General features: G+C 41.3%; 1 protein-coding gene across 10 annotated transcripts in view; it reads right to left on the reverse strand.

The window, feature by feature from the left end:
• The window catches only part of RALGAPA1 (Ral GTPase activating protein catalytic subunit alpha 1), a 163,888-nt gene that overhangs the window by 81,341 nt on the left and 61,120 nt on the right, over positions 1-21,427 (reverse strand). For 6 of the 10 annotated variants that reach the window (XM_038756177.1, XM_038756178.1, XM_038756180.1 and 3 more), the window contains 5 exons: positions 10,302-11,816; positions 8,320-8,444; positions 4,544-4,760; positions 3,049-3,225; positions 1,670-1,822 (listed from right to left, as the gene is read on the reverse strand). In XM_038756177.1, coding sequence (XP_038612105.1) covers positions 1,670-1,822; positions 3,049-3,225; positions 4,544-4,760; positions 8,320-8,444; positions 10,302-11,816 — 2,187 coding nt within the window. The remainder of the gene's footprint in view (positions 1-1,669; positions 1,823-3,048; positions 3,226-4,543; positions 4,761-8,319; positions 8,445-10,301; positions 11,817-21,427) is intronic. The other 4 variants (XM_038756186.1, XM_038756184.1, XM_038756182.1 and 1 more) reach the window with 1 other exon arrangement.

A 21,427-nucleotide genomic window follows, 5' to 3' on the forward strand; every position in this document is an offset into this window, starting at 1 on the left:
ACCTATTCTGTTGTATTGTACTTTCCCAAGCATGTAATACACCTCTTTGTACACAGTAAGTGCTCAGTAAATATCGTTGATTGAGTGAGTGTAAGGGGTTTTCAACTTTCTTCCTTTTCCCCAGTTAACTAAAATCATCGGTTTTCAGCAGGCTCCAGATTGCAAAGCCTAGCTGAAATGCATCGGCTGCAAAAGCAAAATACGAGTAACAAGGTCACAAGCAGGGTAGTGCCAAATGCTTTAGACCAAATCCCCAAATTTACCTTTCAAAAAGGCCAAGAACTCAAGAACTTCAGGAGTCCTTGATAATGGGGCAAGCAAAAGGGACTTTCCTCACCTGAACTGAATCCTAGTTAAAAATAGGTAATATTCAAGCCCAGCTAACCTAAGTATCTGGAAAGAGTGCCAGAATTAAATTAAAAAAAAAAAAAAAACCCAAAAAAGCCATATACTGATCTTTTACGATAATGTCCTCAAAATTTCTTTTGTTGATTTCAAACTTCTCTCCTCCCAACTTTTATAAAATTTGCTATGTAGTAAAAATACAGTACTTTGAATTTCTTATCTCTGGCAGAAGAGCCAACACACAGTAAAATGACCTGGCAGAGAAGAAAATGGGCAAAGATATTCCACAACTAGAATAATGACTCTTGAAAACTGTAAGTTAACCTAACAGCAAAGAGAAAAAATTACTGCCATAAGCAGGGGATTTTCAAGAGTAGCAAACTTGGTTTTGTTTCTTTCCCAACAAATTAGAGAATATTCCATTCCTAACAAAGCCTGGCTTGCTAGAGGTCTATGCCACTTGCAGTGAGTACTCAATCTGATTCAACCACGGGCGAAAAAACTAGGGTCTTTGTCAATACAGCATTACTGTATTGCTACTCTCCCCCCCCCTTTTAGACTGTGAGCCCACTGCTGGGTAGGGACTGTCTCTATATGTTGCCAATTTGTACTTCCCAAGCACTTAGTACAGTGCTCTGCACATAGTAAGCGCTCAATAAATACGATTGATGATGATGATGATGATTACTGGTGACTTTATGTCTCATTCTGAGGACCATCTGTCTTATTCCTGCCAATGGGATCTTTATGGCAAGAAACTAATATGTACCTAAGAACTCAAACTTGGTATGGGGCTTTTCTGTAAAATGTAGTAAAAGTGATTAAAATAAATAGAAGGGTATTCTATGAACCTTTCCTTAAAATATATGGTAAATGAATGAGCCTTACAACTAATTTCCATCTAATTTGGTTATTAAAAAGCAACCAGGTGACTATACAGAGTCATTAGGAACAATGATCCTACATTAGTCTTTCTTGTGTTGGAAATAACAGCACATCAGCGGGAGGCAATGAGAAATGTGAAAGGAACAAAGCCACTAATTTGAAAGGTGGGAACCAATAATAATCTGTACAGATATACAAAATACTGGAATAACTGATCATCATCAATCGTATTTATTGAGCGCTTACGATCCAATAGGAACTTTTGAAAAACCAGGAAATGTTCCAGAAGTATGTACATTTCCAAATAACTCTAAGATTAGAATAACCATAGCTGATATGGCCTTGAACTAAAGGGACCCTATTTTGCTGAAGACTTTCTAGATCTCTTGCAGGGAAAGAAAAAAAGAAAAATGAAAAGAATGTAATTTCCAAGTATTGCCTAGATCATCCGGCGTCTGCAATACAGAGTGATGGAGCTTCTCATCCAGTTGTAGGTCCTTCTGTTCAATTTGATCTATGTTCAGGGTCGCAGGGGAGGGTGTTTGTGATCGGGATCCCAGAGCAGAATGGATTGGCGATGCACTTTCGGATCCTGTAAATGGAATTTCAGAAAGCCACATTTTAATCCCGTTATATGCAAGGCTTAGGAAAACAGAAAATTGATAATAGAAGAATTTGAAAAGACACAAACATAGGCTCATATTGGCAGGTATCTGGGTGAATACCACTATAGAGTGTAGCATTTTTCTATACTGCTCCTTATTGGCTTAAATCTTTCTGTTTTTAAATATAATATTCTGAATTTTCTCTATTTGTCTTGTCACTTGTCCCTTAAGAGTAGGGATCAAATCTTATGTCTTTCTAACTCTCAAGCACCTAGTCAGCGGATGATCAATTAATAAAATTATAATAGAAGAAATAGGGAGATATGGCAAATTTTGCATTACAGAAGCAGCCCCTGGTGAAAGTTGGAAATTAATATTAAAACCATATACAGATTCAAATGCTGCTTTCTTAGGGTCACTTTCTTATCGAAGATGGAGCCAATACAAATGGATATAGGACTAAACAGATTCTTGACTATCAAGTAGAAAACATTATGATATAGGGAGAACAAATGCAATACTGTCATCATTATTCACTGGCAGGGAATCAGTGACTGGGGAAAGAATTTTGGTTTATAGATTGTTTTCCTCTGAGGCTGAAAAACTGTTATCTTGTTATGTTTATAGTCCTATGGAACTAAAAGTACTTAATGTCAATTTTTACATCTTGAGCTTTCTTTTATAAAGATTTAAAAAGAAAAAACTGGAAGATGAGCTCTTCCATAGGCCTGATCAACTAGCCTCTTACTCTGGTCACTGTGCCTTTTAATTTCCTGTATTACAGTTGTAAAAAAGAAAAAATACCTAAAATATTGACAGGCTGCAAGTCAGTGTTTATGGTGGAAAATCGCTATTGCGTGGTAATATTTTAAAAATTCCCCCCGGCCCCAACCAAATTCTAATCTGAACCCTTCACATTCTTGGGAAAGCAAATTCTCTATAATTAATGATGGTATTTGTTAAGCGCTTACTGTGTGCAAAGCACTGTTCTAAGCGCTGAGGAGGTTACAAGGTGATCAGGTTGTCCCACGGGGGGCTCACAGCCTTAACCCCCATTTTACAGATGAGGTAACTGAGGCCCAGAGAAGTTAAGTGACTTGCCCGAAGTCACACAGCTGACAGTTGGCGGAGCCGGGATTTGAACCCATGACCTCTGACTCCAAAGCCAAGGCTCTTTCCACTGAGCCACGCTGCTTCTCTATAGTTACTTTACCAGTGATTGTTGCAACCTCGGCAGAGAGGGGCTGTTGGTTGAGACTGCTCGTTTCCGAATCAATGTGGAGCGTCGTTAAACTAGCCACCTCCTGTTCATCCGCACTCTGCAGGCGGGCCAAATCCGCATCCGTCTCCGTGGAAGCTGGTGTCCCGGCCTCAGTCCCAAAACCAAAATCTGCAGGAGAAGAGGATCCCAAGGTAAACTTCTTCCATACAACAGAATTACAAAAGAACCCCGCCAACTTGCCGTACAGTGATTTCTGATATTTATACCGACGACTCCAAGACTACTCCTATGCTCCTTCTAAATTATTTCAATACCTTCTGCTAGGTCGGGCTCCCCTGGACTGCCCCGCGCCAGTACTAGAGCTGACGACACTTGGCCTGCAATGGCAGATAATGAAGTGACAGGAAGGCCTGGCAGTCAAAGACAAATCCTCCCTCATGTATTCACCCTAAGCCACCTCCTCCTCTCCTTTTCCCTTTTATTCCCCTTTTCCCTCCTCTCTTCTCTTTCTCTGTCTGCTTCCCTTCCTCTTCCCTTTCCCTCCCTCTCCTTCTCTGTCGAGTTCCACCCCATGCGAGGTTTGAATTTTTCATTTTTCCAAATGACCCCAGCATCCTTGGTGGAGAGAACAGGACCTCAGGCTGGTCTGCACTCCCAGCAACTAATCGACTACCTTTGCATTTTGATGTTCAAGCCGTCGTGTCATCTCGGGGAAAGGCCATTTTATTTTGTTAACATGTTTTGTTTTGTTGCCTGTCTCCCCCTTCTAGACTGTGAGCCCGCTGTTGGGTAGGGACCGTCTACATGTTGCCAACTTGTACTTCCCAAGCGCTTAGTACAGTGCTCTGCACACAGTAAGTGCTCAATAAATATGATTGAATGAATGAATGACTGAAAGGCCAGAGGTAAAAGCAAGCTGAAAGGTGCTGACAACAGTACAACGGAACTGGAACCTCTTTGGGCAAGACACTTCATTTCTCTGTGCCTTAGTTACCTCATCTGAAAAATGGGGGTTGAGACTGTAAGCCCCACGTGGGACAAGTACTGTGTCCAACCCAATTTGCTTGTATCCACCTCAGCACTTAGCACGGCTCCTGGCACATAGGAAGTGCTTAACAAATACCGCACATTATTATTATTATTCATTCATTCATTCAATCGTATTTATTGAGCGCTTACTGTGTGCAGAGCACTGTATTAAGCGCTTGGGAAGTACAAGTTGGCAACACATAGAGACGGTCCCTACCCAACAACGGGCTCACAGTCTAGAAGGGGGAGAAAGTTATTCATTCATTCGTATTTATTATTACTAGCGGGTTCACCTTCCACGGCTTTGTGTCACTCTTTTCCCAGAAACGCATATAAGGGAGAACAGCAGCTGCCAGGTAGACATCAGGAACAGGATATTGGCGCTTCAAAAATAATCAACGATAGGCTAGTGGACCAGAAAAACGACAGTCTACTTCAAATAAAAACAGATACTTGCTGTCGAACTTCCGGCCGTCGTATTGGAAGGCACCGAAGGAGTCTGAATGGCTATCGGAGCTGATCAGGTCGCTGCTCCCCGCGCTGGCAGGAGAGGTCCACTCTGAGGGCACCCCTGGGTCATCAATAGGGCGCATTGAGTGCTGCTTGTTCAGGACATCAGGAAGGTCGTTGGGCACTTCCAGGCTCCCCGGGCTGCTCCCCCTTCTTGTCACATTCTGAAAACGGGAAAATGAAAACAAACTTCACACCGGGCCTGTTCTTTACAATCATGTACCAGATATTCACCCTCCTTGGGAGATAATCCTCATTAAAGAGATCCCAGTGGGATGCAAACACTTCAAAGTTACTCACTTTTGTCTCCATTTCTGATGTCCTCAGGCAGTGCTTTAGCTTACTATAACCCTTTTTTAGCTTATTTCAATTTACAATACAGTTTAGCTTATTTCAATTTACAATACAGTTTAGCTTATTTCCAATTTACAATATGGGTGTTCTTTGTTATAAGGCTCTCAATACGCAGAATTTCACTGCATCAGAGCACATAAATCAGGGAATCATAAATTTGTGTTTTCAATCAATGGCATTGATTGCCTACAGTGTGCAGAGCACTGCTCTGCTTGGGAAAGTACAACAGTATAGACATGATCCATATCTCCAAAGGGTTTACAGTCTGGTGGGAAACACAGACACTGAAATTCTGAAATTACTTGTGGCTTGATATACCGGAATACAGTGGATTGATATATAGCTTTACTGCTGGCCTCCCCACCTTCTTTCTCTTCCCAGTTAGGTCTACTGTACATGAGACAGAATGAATTATCATTCTGAAACACCCATCGGCTCTTTTAAAGCCTACAGTAGTTCTCACAATAAACTACAAGCCCTTTGCCATTAAGAGTCTTCATCCAAAATGGTTTCCCAATTCCTTCTCTCTGGTCCCCTCCTCTCTTTTCTCGGGCTTCACTTCCATTCACACTCTCCACTCTGCCCAAGCCCACTTCCTCAGCATCCTCTATCAAACAATCGTATTTATTGAGCGCTTACTGTGTGCAGAGCATTGTACTATCACTGTACTAGTACACTGTACTAGAATCTATGATTCTCTAGCCTCCAACTCACTGCTTCCAATCGTTCAATCACTCACTCAGTGCTACTTACTGAGCACTTACTGTACTAAGCGCCCGGGAAACAACAATACAACGGAGCTGGAAGCCGCGATCTCTGCCCACAAGGAGCTTAGTCTACAGGGTGATGGGGGAAATACTCCCCCTTTTACTTCACCAAACCACATTCTCCCCCACCTTCAAAACTTTACTAAGAACCTCCTTTTACAGAAAGCTTCCTGGATCAACACCATTGTGGCCCTGGTCCCACAGGTCAGTACAGCAAACTCGCACATATTTGCACCCCTGTAACCTCTTGTAGGTGTCTTTGTCTTTAGGCGGTTACAATATATCTAAATGAATGTTTTTTGCTTGTCTCCCCACTGCAATACGCTTCTTGAGGGCGGGGACCTTGTTTTTTTTTTTTTTTTTTTACTCCTTTTGTGATTCCTTTCAGTGTCCAGAATTGTATCTTCTCAAAGTAAGTGCTCAATAAATCCCCACGCTTCTTGAGGGCAGGGACCTTGTTTTTTTTTTTTTTTTTTTTTACTCCTTTTGTGATTCCTTTCAGTGTCCAGAATTGTATCTTCTCAAAGTAAGTGCTCAATAAATCCCCTTGATGTTAGATATTTTAAAAGGGGGGGTGGGTAGAGGGTGTGTGGGGTGGACAGAAGGAGACAGAGCCTCTTTTCCAAAACTCATTCAGCCCATTTCCACTGAGATAATGTATGAATATGTTCACTTTGACCAGGTGGAGAGCAGCATGAAAAGCAGCATGGCCTACTGGCAACAGTGTGAGCTTGGGAGTCAGAGGACTTGGGTTCTAATCCTGGCTCCACTACATGTCTGCTGTGTGACCTCGGGTGAGTCACTTAACTTCTCTGTGTCTCAGTTCCCTCTCCTGTAACATGGGGATTAAGACTGTGAGCCCCATGTAGGACAGGGGCTGTGTCCAACCTGATTACCTTGTGTCTACTTCAGCGCTTATAACAGTGCTTGGCACATAGTAAGTGCTTAATAAATACCATAAAAAAAGTCCACAATACTAGGAGTCAAGAGACCTATGTTCTGGTCCCAGCAATGCCCCTTGCCAGCTGTGTGACTTTAAGCAAGACACTTATATTTCTCTATACTCCAGTTTCCTCATCTGTAAAACAGGGATGAAATACCCGTTCCCCGGGAAAGGGATTGTGTCCTATCACTATCTTGCATCTACTCCAGCGCTTAGCACAATGGTTGGCTCATCCTAATTAATTAATGATGGTATTTGTTAAGCGCTTAGTATGTGCAAAGCACTGTTCTAAGCGCTGGGGGGATACAAGATGATCAGGTTGTCCCACGTGGGCTCACAATCTTAATCCCCATTTTCCAGATGAGGGAACTGAGGCACAGAGAAGTTAAGTGACTTGCCCAAAGTCACACAGCTGACAGTTGGCGGAGCTGGGATTTGAACCCATGCCCTCTGACTCCAAAGCCCGGGCTCTTTCCACTGAGCCACGCTGCTTCTCTAAGTACCTAATGTCATTATAAGTATTATTATTGTTACTACTATATCTTTGGTTTTTAATCCTCCCAATCAAAGCAAGCAGGATATAAAACAGCGAAGGCAAAGAGAAGCGGTCACATTTTGGATTCAGAGGCAGGGCTGAATCTCTCCCTTGGAATGCCTCTCCAATTACCTAATAGGAGTCAGTGGGAAATTAGGATTTGATATAAAGACGATTGCTTTACAGATGCCTTGGCAGGAGCATACTGGCTCTGTGTATCTAGGGATGACTATTTCAAAATGATCCAAAATGACAAAGTGAGGAAGTAAAGCAGGAAGCATTTTAAGTAGTCACACCAATTAGTCAGACTGGATAGTGAAGATCCTAATCGCCAATCTAATTTGCCATCCCGAACCAGCAAGTGCTACAGAGACTGGCGGTTTGCACCAGGGGAAGTGTTAGGTGGCCTCCTTAGGCTGTAAGCTTGCTTAGGTGGCCTCCTTAGGCTGTAAGCTTGCTGTGGGCAGGGAACATGTCTACCAACTCTGTTATACTGTATTCTCCCAAGCACTTAGTATAGTGCTCTGCACAGAGTAAGTGCTCAATATATACCACTGATGATCATCTTAATTCCAGGGTCTCAAAAGAAGCTAAAGCATAAACACCAGGTTCATGGTATCACCTGCATATATGTATATATGGTTGTACACATTTATTACTCTATTTATTTATTTATTTAACTTGTACATATCTATCCTATTTATTTTATTTTGTTGGTATGTTTGGTTTTGTTCTCTGTCTCCCCCTTTTAGACTGTGAGCCCACTGTTGGGTAGGGACTGTCTCTATGTGTTGCCAATTTGTACTTCCCAAGCGCTTAGTACAGTGCTCTGCACATAGTAAGCGCTCAGTAAATACAATTGATGATGATGATGATGGTAAGAAGGGAGGACAGAATCCTGTCACCATCATGCCTTGGCCTTAGGACAGGAGAACACGTCTACCTCCGACTTTAGCCAAAATGGAGTTTCCTACAACAGAATGCTTTGAAATGCAAAGGATTCACAAATATACGGCTGTGAGCACAAAAACAGTTTCTTTTTATAACATGCAAAGGCTATCCAGTGCTGTTTCTCTGCTTTTCTGCCCCCCAATCTAGATATATCAAGTAAAAATGGAGCTTACCAATGCACTACCACTGCGGAGTCTCTCAGCTATAAACTCATCCATCAAGTCAGGAACATTTGTGCTGCTACTGCCAATATCACTATTAAGAGGGTGTAGCTTTTGACTCATGTCCTCTTTATTGGCTAAAAGCAAACATATGACTAAATATAGTGAGTGAGATTTTGCACATTTAAAAGACTTAAAACAAAATGAACAAAAATAAAAAAGAAACCTATGCCAAAATTACTTGCCAAACATGCATTGAAGGATTATGTCCCTCCTCAAAAATAGATTTAATTTTAAGAATTAGTAAATCTTATGTTTACTCTCTAACTATGCAGATGTTAGTCAATCTCCAACAAAACCTCAAATAGCAGGAAAGCTTACAGGTAAGCACTAGTTGAAGTGGGGTTAATATTTGCTTTAAAAGGACACCATATATACCTCTTTCTCCCTCCCTATATGCCATACGAATGGTACTATGAATTTGTATTTTTCCATTTCAGATGACTATATGGAAAATGTATTCTTAATTTCTCTTGTTCAACCTGTGTGGCGATGTGTCTGACTTGAAATACGGACCAAAAAAATTCCATAACCTGGATGTACAAAATAGAATCTCAACTCTGCGGAAATTTCCCTTCAAAAAGTTTGGACTGGAGTGGAAAAAATTAAAAAAAATTTTTTTTGACTTATTAAATTTTCTAAAATACCTTGAAATGTGACAGTTAAAACAAGTTTCTTCTTTTTGGACTTGGTATTGGCCTTTGGACATTGCCCTGAGATTCAGTTTTAAATCTCAGGAAAAAAAAGGAGAGCTATATTACTGTATTCAATTAAGATGTGCTTTTCAAAAATAATCTAGAGTCTCAGAGTATAACCCTGCTTAAAAGACTAAAGGATTGGGCCAAGCATCAGGTGAAAAAGAGCAAAATGAACCAAAGCCCACCGTTAAACATTCTCAATAATTGGGCATGTTGCTACTACGCTAAGCTTTCAAAGACTGCCTTCAGGTGGCATTAATGTCTCAAGGCAGGATGCATTACAGAGCGCACTGTTAATCATGCTAACACAACCGGGTTAAAACGAACAAAAAAAACCAACCTTACTGCTGAATGTTAATTTTATGTCTGTACAGTTATTTTAGCTTGGAACTGAGTTGGCAGAAATCAGTTACCATAATGCGGATCTCTTTGATCAGTCCATAGAGGTTCCATATCTAGCCCATGAATGAGCACCATGAGACCTTTATGCACATCCAAGATATCAAGAAAAAGAAAGCAATGATAAACGTTGCTAGGGTGTAACCTGCATTCATGACAGGGAATGCCAAACAGAAAAGCCTAAAGCACGTTTGGAAATGGTTTTAAATGAAAAGTGACTACATCCAAGCCGAGATTATTTAAGATAGGGTCATTTGAGTTTACATTTCCTGTCTCCCATAAATGCTTCGTGTTGGTTGTATGACTTGGGTTTTCCGATCGTGTCATACAACGTCCAAGTATTTCCCCCTCAGGAAGAAGGGGGAGGATACGGAGGAGGAAGAAAACTACACAGACCAGCGGTGAAAGCAACGCAAGCGTCTGAGTGCAGCTGGGCCCTCTGGCAAAACCAGCTACGGTAGAATAAAACATTCCCCAGCCCCGGGACAGGCTCAAATTTGAGGTCCCCGCGGAAGGCTGTGATTTAGGCACGGACTTAAGATCGAATCCTTGGGCGGCTCGTTCGCAATTTCCTGTCTCTTCCTCTTCCACTAATGTTGTTCAGCAGCAAAGAGGTTTAACTGGGTATCTTACGAGGGAAATTAGTGCTTGAAAAATAGATACACCGATTTTACGCTGGGGAAAAATTCAGCTGGCTAAAGGCGCATGCATAACCAAAAAGAGGGAAAGCAGTGATCATCCCAAAGCCTTTTGATTGCTTAGAGCTCACTTCAGTCGCATTAAGCCAAACTGGTGCTGTCTTTCTCCTTTGACGCTCTGCACACCTTTTGTGCTCACCTGCAGCTTTCCTTCCAAAATAGCCCATTACATGACTGTACAGATCCCTCAGTGGAGCCTCTGGTGGCATTCTGTTCTGCCTCTGTGGGGAAACATTTGCCTTCGGCTTCGAAAGAGCATGTACAACAGTTTTATAAACGCCACCCAGGGAGCCCTGCTGCAGTCCTGACTCGTGACTGGACGACCTCAGCGCGCTACGGCTACTCAGCTGATTTCCTGCGCCACCGGCTCTGTGCCACGCGCCCGCCGGAGCCTCGGTCGATTCCTTAACGGCTTTACTATTTACCGATGCTGCACTGCCTGCATCGAGCGGTCTATACGCTCCAGGCCTGACTACCTCCGCGACGGCGTTGGGGCCGGCGGAGGCGTTACCGCTGCTGCCGCTACCACTACTGAAGCCACCTAGCTTACGCAGTCTCGCCTTCCACGGGGCCTCTTTGTTCTCTAGAGGGTTGTAAAACTGAACGCATTCGGTGGAAGGCCTAAACGTCACGTGGACGCTATTTCGTTTCTTAGTGGCGATTTTCATGATTTTGGCTCTGTGCGTTACCGTTTCGGACAAACTCCTTTTGGTTGGCGAGAGTTTGCCGCTGCCTGCGGTGGGAGGCGTTTCGTGGCTAACTGATGCTTTTGGTGGGCCTTTCTTTCCATGCAAACCACTCGGGCCACTGAGTTTTTCACCTTTAGGATTTTCGGCTAACGCGACTTCCACGCCTACATCTACTTCTGTGGCTGTTTGGCGGTACAGATAGCGCTTTCTTTCGTTGTCATGAGGGCTACTTGCTCCGGGGTCGGATGATTGCTTATCAGTGTTGGACGGCTTGGACGGGTCGGAAGCCCGAGTTCTCGCCCACCCGTCTGACTGACCGGGGGCGATGTGGCTTAGGTTCTGGGCTAGTTGAAGGTCTACCTTCTCGGCAGCGGTTCCGACAAGGGGGTGACTCTCTGAAGGCGCTGCCTCATCTACATAGTCTACTTTATCCACCGATAACTTCTCATCCCTATTTACTGAGGCCACCTTCTCCTGAGCGATCGTCTGTCTACCTGGCTCAGAGTTACTGTGATGTTCCTGGTTTTCCTTAAGATACTCTTTCAGAGAGGAAAGAAGATCGTCATCTCCTTCAAGGTCAATGTACTGGATGTGTTCAGTGGCTGTGTCTGCGAGTTCTACCGAACCTATTAAATGACAGAGATGATCGTAAATGCTATCACCAACTTCCAAAGAGGACTCTCTGCTATTAGGGTTGGTCATGTGGCTCTCAGTGGATCTAGTTATTGAAGAGGCCTCTGTGGAGCTCTGCAAGCTTGGAGCCTGGCGGGGTGGAGAGTCAATGACAGGAACTGCACCTTTGGCTCGTTCAACTGTGAATGGCTCCAGGATATCAGACGTGCTGCTACTTCGCGGCAGAGGCTGCTCCTCGCTCAGGGCCCCGAACACTTCATTTCCGGGCTCTTCGCTTTGGGAGAAATGTCTGACTCTAGTTGTGCGGGGAAGTATCTGCGCATCGTCGATGTCTGCAACAGAGAGAAACGGTACAGAGGGGACACCGTGTAAATCGGCCAGGCAGCACAGTGATTCCGCTCTAGGCTAAACATCGTAAGCGTTAAAGTGAGGATTTCTGAGCCCCGTTTTCTTAAGGACAACGAACAGCGATCTATCAAATACTCAGATGCCGTTAACAAAACGAAACAAAAGCGACAATGGGTACGGTCCCGAATGGGATATCGATGAATTAGAAAGCCATCGGAACAGACTTTAAAATGTTAACATGCATGGAAATGGACAGCGAGACCATGGATCATTTAGAAGTGCAGTTAAAGATAGAGCTGTGCCAATAGATCAAGCATTTCAACTCTGCCAGGTCGGTTGTTTCCCATCAGTTTCCACAGTCAGTTGACAATGAGGATGAGTAAGGATAAGGTTTCCCTGAGCTTACCTAGCACATATTTTAAAGTGCCGACAACTACTGCTCCTTCAGACCTTAAAACCTCTTAAAAACACATGCGGACATTATTTCATGAGGTCTTAAAATCCTCCCTAAATAAAACTGGCATCACACAGCTAAAATCAGAGGGAAGATGGCATCAGTGTGACACAAATTCCATCTTACTCCACTACAGAGAGACTTTACTCCTATCGTTCACTGCTTCTCCTTTTCACATTTCTAAACAACACTGACCCACCAAGATGGCCTCGGGCTCATCATTTACTTCTACCTTAGATTTAAGATTTTGAAAATTCAAGTGAGGTTCGTTTTATCTCACTGTTTGGATTTACATTGCAGGAGTTCCTCACGGATATTTTTTAAAGTAAATTATGTGATTATGAGAGATGCAGGCCAAACGGACTATAAATATAATTAGATTAACGACAAGCAGTTCAGCCTAAGCAGAGTCCTGGAAAACCCTAGTTCCTAAAATAGATGCTTTCCAAAATCTCTGCCCCATTCTATTGCATCTGCAACTGGGAAACTGCATTGCGGTTTGAGAAAAAATGAAAAATGAGAAAACACTACCAAATGCTTAACACCACAAATGTTCCCAGGCCTATTTTGATTCAGCAAAAGGGATTCCTTTTGGGCAACTTGGGCTTTTGTTGCAATTCAACTGACGCAGAAATACTCAAAATTGTTGGCTGCTGTTACGGGGCCTGGCATCACTGTCCTACTCTGCCTGGACGTTGAGGTCTGGCCTGAAACAGCAAGACAAGGGCCACGAGGGCATGAAAATAAATACTGGAGTCATCTTCTCGGAAGCAGCCTGATTGATTGCAAAGCGCATGCATTTGAAAGTAGAGAGATCTAGTATATCTCAGCTCTTTCCTTGGGCTGCTATGTGGCCTTGGGCAAGTTGCTTACCTCTTCTATACCTCAACTTCTTCGTCTATAACACAATAATAATTTTCATTCACTCATTCAATCGTACTTATTGAGCGCTTACTGTGTGCAGAGCACTGTACTAAGCGCTTGGGAAGTACAAGTTGGATGATGGTATTTGTTAAGTGCTTACTATGTGTGAAGCACTATTCTAAGTGCTGGGGTAAACATAAGCTGATCAGGTTGGACACATTCCCTGTCGCACATGGGGCTCACGTTTTAATCCCTACTTTACAGATGAGGGAACTGAGGCACAGAAGTTAAGTGACCTGCCCAAGGTCACACGGCAGATAAGTGGCAGGGGCAGGATTAGAATCCAGGCCCTTCCAACTCCCAGGCCCGGGCTCCATCTACTAGGCCATGCTGCTTCTTAAAATAGGAGGAATAATGTCATTTTTACCCTACTTCAGAGGGACGTTGGGAGAAAAAAACTAGGATAATTAGTGAGGAAGTGCTTTGAAAAATGGAAAGGACTATGCAAATTCAATGCATTATTATTACTATTATTGTCTTGTGTCTCCAATAACACATAAAGTCTCTACTTAGTTCAAAACACATGGCCACTAAGAGTTAAGCACTGAGGGTCAGGGCTTTCATTTTTCAAACTGATGCCTGAGATAGACATGAAGTTACACCAGTCCTCTCCATCTCCATCAACAAGAGTACTTTAACGTGGCAGTAGTTTCTGTCAAGCCTTTTAAAGTAATCAAAAGTAACAAGTCTTTGCCCAGTAGCAATGGTCCTGGATGATCATGCCCCTGGAAGGGATATTTCCTCTGCTGAAGAGGGAAATGGAAACAAGAATAGCCACAGATAAGGGGCAAAACCTGAACTCAAGATTTCCTACTTCCCAGTTTCACAGCCAATCTCCAGGTCAATGATATCCATGGAGAGCTTTCCATTAGGAAGTATAAAGGAACCATTTCTCACCTAGGCCATTAAACATTTTGGGCTTGTCTAACAGTTCCCAAAGGAGAATGAAGAAATGTTACCCAATATGGCATACCAAGTCAGAGGCTTTCAATGGGTTAATTTGGATGCATTCCAGGTTTCACTTAATCCCTGAGGATCCCTATAGGAATCAATGGCAAAAAGCAAACTTCAGTACAGAGGGCTGAGCAATTAACCCATCAACACCTCCTTCTGAATCAACATATAAGCCTTAATTTTGGTTAGAAAAAAATATTTCCTCTTTATTCTTTCAATCAGGCTTGATCTGTTTGGTTTAGTTTTGATCCTAAACTTTACAGGGACGACATTTACCATCTGAAACTATCCCTGGAGCTGCTTTCCACTCACAAGTTCTTCCAATCCCAGCCACAAAACTTAGTATATACCATTTTCCTGACTTAGAATAGACCGGACTCACAAAAGATTTTTGTGGGAACCTAAGTCGCTTCTCCTCTTCTTCTTAATCTCATCCTCTTCCCAATTCTTCTCATCGTCCCCACTCTGATCCCTCCCTACATACATCCTCTTTCCACTCTGTCCCTTTGAGTTCCTAGGCCGCGTTTAAGTTTCCCTTTGAAGCTGAATTTCACTTTCTTTCCGAACCTGTGTGCGTTCCTGTGCCTGTCTGTCCACGTTTGGCTCTGCATCCCATGTGAGTTTTGCTTGCTTCCATAACAAGAAGAAGAGTGTGGTATTGTTAAGCATTTAAGCTTACACTGTGCCAAGAACTGAACTGAGCATAGGGGAAGCTACAAAACAATCAGTTTGGCATACGTGTGTTTGCACCTTTGTCCCTGTTAGTGAGTCTATCTGTTTTTTGTGTATTTGAGTGGATCTGGGCTTCCCTGTATTTGTAACAGTAAGGGCTTCACACACAGATACACACACGACAGAGAGAGAGAGACAGACAGAGACAGACTGGTTCAGCAGAATAAGTCTGGCTGATGGAAGAAGAAAATGGTTGGGGGAGGTAAAGGAAGAAGGGAAAGGGGACATTGAGTGCTTAACTAATGTCCAGATCCCTGTTCACTCATTGTTTCAGGTCCCTGTGCTACTATTTTCCAGGCGAACAAGAGCAAAACCTTCCATTCTGGCCTTTCTTTCAGAGGAAAGTCTGGTAGCTATCATCAGACACAAGATCATAGCAACCCTACTGAACTAGTTTTTGTAGCTGAGGGTTTTGTTTCTCTCTGTACAAGTGATTATATTTTCATATTTCAACCCCTGGTTTAAATACATTTGTTTTTGTACTCTCTTCCCATTAGGTGATATGCTGTTGAAGGGCATGGACTCCCGGAATGTCTAGGGTTTTGCTAAGCAATCATCCAATAAGTGTGGCTGACTGATGGGCAACTTACCAGACCATCTCCAGTCCATTTTACAAGCCAACAATATCGCCAACAGATTAGCAAAGAACTCATGGAAGTCAAACTTGAATACTAATTTTAGTCTATTTCCTCACTTGTAGATAGCATTACAACTTTAATTTTAGGAAAGGTAACAATTTAAGAATTAAGTCTGGGTCCACCAGCAAAGGTATGGAAAATGGCAGAAAACCACAATATACCTGTAACTGGAATAATTTGGGCAGAAAAGGGGGGAAAAAATGATCAGGGTGTTGGAGCAGCTTCGACATGAGGACACAGTGAAAGGATTAAGGCCTCTTTGGTTGAAAAGGATTCAGACAGAGGACACGGAACTCTATATTCTCCAAATGCTACATCTGGGGAAGGCATCCACTGAACCTAAGTGGTAGATTCAAAATGAACAAGAGTAAAAACTTTTTCACACAGCAGGTAGTAAACACATGGACTTTGTTACCTGAGAGAGATGAACAGGCAGAGACTATCATTAGGGTCAAGAAGGATTTGGAAATATTTATGCATTAGGGGTCCGTAGTGGACTCTTAGAAAATGAACTTAGGGATGCTGGGGATTCAAGAATGTTTTTGCATGGTTGACAGGCACATAATTGATTATTACAGGGAAAATTTAGGCATGTAAGATGGTACATCTCTAACCATGAATGTGTGTGTCAGGTAGACAACCATCTTGCTGGGTTGCAGTTTCTTAATATTCAGGTCGCTTTTGGAGGTGGGACTGTAATCACGGGGGGCTTAAAAGAGGAATATGAAATACATTCCCTCTCCTCCTAGGAACTACGTTTCCCAAGAACTACAAGGCCTTCTCCCAGTATCCCCTCGGAAACCAAGACCTTCGGGAATAAATGAGACCAGGACTTTGTTACTCACCCCAGCCCCACAGCACTTCTGTTATATTCATACTCTACTATTTTCCCTATCTGCAATTTATTTTAATGTCTGTCTCCCTTTATACACTGTAAACTCATGTGGGCAAGAATTGCATCTAACAACTCTACTGCATTGTACTTTCCCAAGCATTTAGTAAAGTGCTCTGCACATGGTAAGTGTTCAATAAATACCAGTGACTGATTAAATTAATGAGAAAAGGAACTTGGCTATTAATTTCTTCCTGGATCGTTACCCAGAGCATGGGCCAAAACTGGGGGTTTTCTCATGTTTGTAATATTTTAAACCCATCCAATAATTCTACTTACAATATTAAATTGAAAAGAATTCCATTTTAAATTGTATTAAATTACAACTACTTAACATTGTGCCTGAATGTTATGGGAGGGAAAAGAGCCTTCAAATAAATCAATTTCTATAATTCCCGTCATTTTGGAGAACTGAGAACTTGTTTACCCAACTGTGGAAGTTTATGGAGCTGTGCTTTTTTTGTTTAGGGAAGCATGGGTATTTCTTGAAGCTTGAATAATTAGGAAAGACTAGGTACTTTAATTTTGTCTCTATTCCCCCCCATTTTCCTCTTCCATTGAATTACAACAATTTATTTTGTCAAACATTTCTGTGGTGGTTTGAAAGATATAACTGAAGCAAACATGAATTTTAATCCAGTTCCCCTAAATTTAGTTTGGTGAGCTTGCTGTCACTAAAGTGACACACAAATTATGACTGCAACTGAATGGTGTGAAACCAGGATCTGAGATCCTCTAAAGTGTTCAGAACCTAACCCATGTTCCTCTAAACATTCTTTGTTGTCCCTTTCTTCTATCACTGATCTGATCAGTGTTTACTGATCATGGCATTTGTATGTTCAAGAAGGCGTTATTTTCAGAACTTCTATTTTTAAAACATTCAGTAATCTCACTCAGTATGTTGGAAGGTGTTAGAACTATAGTAAATATGTACGGTAGAGTTGCAGAATTCAACACGCTGTACAGGCCTAGGTCGTGATTTTTCGGCAACATTCAACTCAACTAAAAATCTTGCACGCCCCAATATCGTGAAATACTCTGATCAAAGTTATTTAAATTCTAAATGTCAACTTAACAACCGGATGGAGAATGGAAAAAGAAAAAAAAAGGAAATTTGATTTCAAAATGTTGTTCAAGAAGCATATTTCCATCACATTAAAGAATGGTACAGAGCTAATTAAGTTAATCTCTCTCCAATGGAGAAAATAAATTTTCATTTCTAGGAATATGAATGTAAAATTTTAATTCTCTATTTAGAAATAATATTACAAACCATGCCAATTTTATTTACAGTGAATATCCAATGGAACTGCATTTAAATGTAAAGAGTCTTAATAAATTAAGACTTATTGTACAAGAACCCTGGAGGAGGTAAAGAGCCTTTAACTAAATTGGAAAAAATTATTCCACCCATTAGGAACTCAAAGCCTCCTGAAAGTCTTGGGAAATTTTCAAAACAAAAGCTTCATTCACGATTACGATCTATAAGAACAAGCATTTGAGAGAGCACTAGTTCATAACTGAGTTAGCCATCAGTGCTGATAAAATATACATTGTGTCGGTTCAAATGAAAACAAACTGTGGAAACTTAAAATGAAGAAAAGAGGCATCGCCAAATGATTCTGACGAAATAATACTTTACATTAAATCGGGAACAATGAAGTACTTAACAAATAAAAATGACTCTTCACTAAAATGTCTCTGGTCAAGAGGCAAACACTAGAGCACGGAAAACCCAAGTGATACACTTGACATAATTCTGAAATCTTGCTCAAGTGATTTTCAGTATTAGTAAAGAGGCTAAAGATGCTTTTAAAACAGTCTGGAGGTATATGGCTGGGAAACTAAACTTTGGGGGTGGCCTGAGATTACAATGGCTGAAAATCTTCAGGGTGACCCCACAGATCATCTGGAAGAGAAGGGGTAGCCCTCACCTGCTAGCAGATATTCAAGGGGTCTTTAAAAGTCCACAGGTTGGACCACCCTCTGCTTTAAGGGATCACAGAGAGGAAAAACTATCTGGACCCTGTGAAATACTGGCACCAGTTGGAAATTGAATAATTTAACATCAGAGAGCTAGCCCTAATCCAGGTTTGCCTTTAATAATTCAGGTGGAATCCAGACCTAACCACGCTCTTTTTACAGGGGAGAATATATATGTATATATGTATATATGTTTGTACATATTTTTTTACTCTATTTATTTATTTAATTTATTTGTACATATCTATTCTATTCATTTTATTTTGTTCGTATGCTTGGTTTTGTTCTCTGTCTCCCCCTTTTAGACTGTGAGCCCACTGTTGGGTAGGGACTGTCTCTATATGTTGCCAATTTGTACTTCCCAAGCGCTTAGTACAGTGCTCTGCACATAGTAAGCGCTCAATAAATACAATTGATGATGATGATGATGATGAGAACATTAAACCACGCCCAACAAGGGTTCAATTAGCTTTGCGTGCTCAGTCAAAACTCTCTTTGCTTTGTTTTTATTCATTGGTTTAATTTCTTTTATTCCCAGCTTTTCTTGTGGATGAGGAACAGCTGGTCAGTCTCCTCACAAAATCTCTACATATGCACTCAGAAGGTTTTAGAGCATCCCACAGTAGTCTCCTCTTTGGATATACCCCAATTCTTTAACCTTCTCCCCAAAAGACCACTTTAATCACTTCAAATCTCTAGAGTCCACTCCAGATTTTCCCCTTCAACCCGAACAGGGCTCAATTCTCTAAGGAAGATCTGAATAATGTGAAGCATAATAAAATAATTTCCCAGTTCTCCCGTTATTATTACTGTTATTATCAAAAATAATTATTGTAAGTGGTTTTAGTTAAGGTTTTACTATGTCCCAATCACTTTACTAGGCACTGGGGGCAGATACAAAATAATCTGGTTGGACATAGTCCCTGTCCCATATGATGATGATGATGATTGCATTTGTTAAGCGCTTACTATGTGCCAAACACTGTTCTAAGTGCTGGGGCATTGTTCTAATGGGACTCACAAGTCTAAGTACGAGGGAAAACATGAATTTAATCCTCATTTGTAAAATGAGGCACAGAGAAATTGTGCCTTGCACAAATTCACAGAGCACCCAAGTGATGGAGCTGGGATTAGAACCTAAGTCCCCTGACTCCGAGGCCCATTATCTTTCCTAATTATCAGACCAGGCTGCTTCTTCCAAGTTGGCTTTTTAAATGGCTGATTAATTTTCAATTTAGCTAATTATGAACCTCAGGTCACTTTCTGTTATATTCATGACTACTATCTGGCTTTCAGCTATCTAGGATTATGCCTTTTGGGTTTCATCCCTAAATTTAGGAGGTTCACTCAACCGTATTTATTGAGTGCTTACTGTAATGCAGAGTACTGTACTAAGCGCTTGGAAAGTACAATTCAGATTCAGGTTCAGTTCCCCAAACTCATCAAGGTCACTTTGAATGTTACTCCTGAATTCCACAGTATTTGTTACCCTGTTCAACTGATACCACCTGGAAATTTGATGGAATATATCCATTTTTTTCAACAAGGTGATCAATAAAGATGTGAACATGAACAATACTGATGGGATACCCCTCAATATGTGCCTCCAGTTTGACCCAGAACTGTTGCTATCATTTGGATGGAATTCAAGCCAGCTGTTCATGTTTCTGACAATATGGTTATTGTCATAGGTTTCTGGCTTGTCGATATGAATGCCCTAGAGAACTGAATCAAAAGCTTTATTGAAGTCTAGATAGATTAAATCTGTTGCTTTCCCCTCTTGCCCCCACCCTCCCACCGTCCAGGGAACATATTTTTAATAGAAGGAAATTAAAGAGGTCTGGCATGATTTCATCTTCATGAACCTATTGATAGTTGTCAGTTTATCTAAAATTAATCAAGGATTCATGTTCCTTGAAAAACATTCTATATATATGTAGCACTCTCTCTAAATATATATATATATATATATATATATATATATATGCATATATAAATGTGTATCATATGGGACAGGGACTATGTACAACCAGATTAGTTTGTATCTGCCCCCAGAGCCTAGTAGATGCTTGGTACATAGCAAACCCTTAACTAAAACCACTTACAATAATAATTGTTTTTGATAATAACAATAATGGTAACGGGAAGGTGCTATGGAAGAACTGGGAAATTATTTTGTTATGCTCAACGTTCATCAGATCTTCCTAGGAGAACTGAGTCCTGTTCGGGTTGAAGATGAAAATCTGGAGTGGACTCGAGAGATTCAAAGTGATTAAAGCTGTCTTTTGATTTATTTATTTGATAAATCTATCGATTTATATATGCAATACTTATGTGCTTAAACTGCTAGTGAGATTTTATCACTGACTGACTCAAGAATAATGTGTAATGGACAATCCTATCCACACAAGAGTCCATATAGATTGTCCTTTACTTTGATGCAACTTTTCCCACGTGCACTGTGCCTGACACTATTTTAATTTCTGCTCAAGTGAAAGAAAAATCTACATATCTAAGCATGATGCGTTTTGGTTTTATAGTGTGTGGTGTTTTCTTAAATATTCACCCCTGGAAACTATTACTACTTAATACACATATTGCGGCATTTTGGTGCAAAAACCTTACTTTAAATAGTCTTTGGCCATACTCCACGAACATATCCTGAGGCAGTTTCTGTCATACATTGGCCCTGGAACCATTATTCTACCAAAAGCGCTTGCTTGAAATCCTGCAAACAGTTTTCTTTTATGTTTTACTATGTCACAGAATACAATTTTCAACATTTAAGAAAACCACCCTACCCAGTTCTTCTGTAATGTCTGTTTTCTCTTTATTTTGAACAGAATGTTAATAAGGGAATGTTCTTCTGATAATATGGACCTAGGTGATTAGAATTTTATAAGATATCAGAAGAAACGGTTGTAAGCACACATAAGAGGTGAGTATGAAAAATGCATGTTTGCCTTAACATGGACTATGTCAAAAATACAGTCTCTGTGGTCACGGGACAACTGTTTA

This window comes from Tachyglossus aculeatus, chromosome 14 (genome assembly GCF_015852505.1).
Source record: "Tachyglossus aculeatus isolate mTacAcu1 chromosome 14, mTacAcu1.pri, whole genome shotgun sequence".
Taxonomy (NCBI): Eukaryota; Metazoa; Chordata; class Mammalia; order Monotremata; family Tachyglossidae; genus Tachyglossus; species Tachyglossus aculeatus.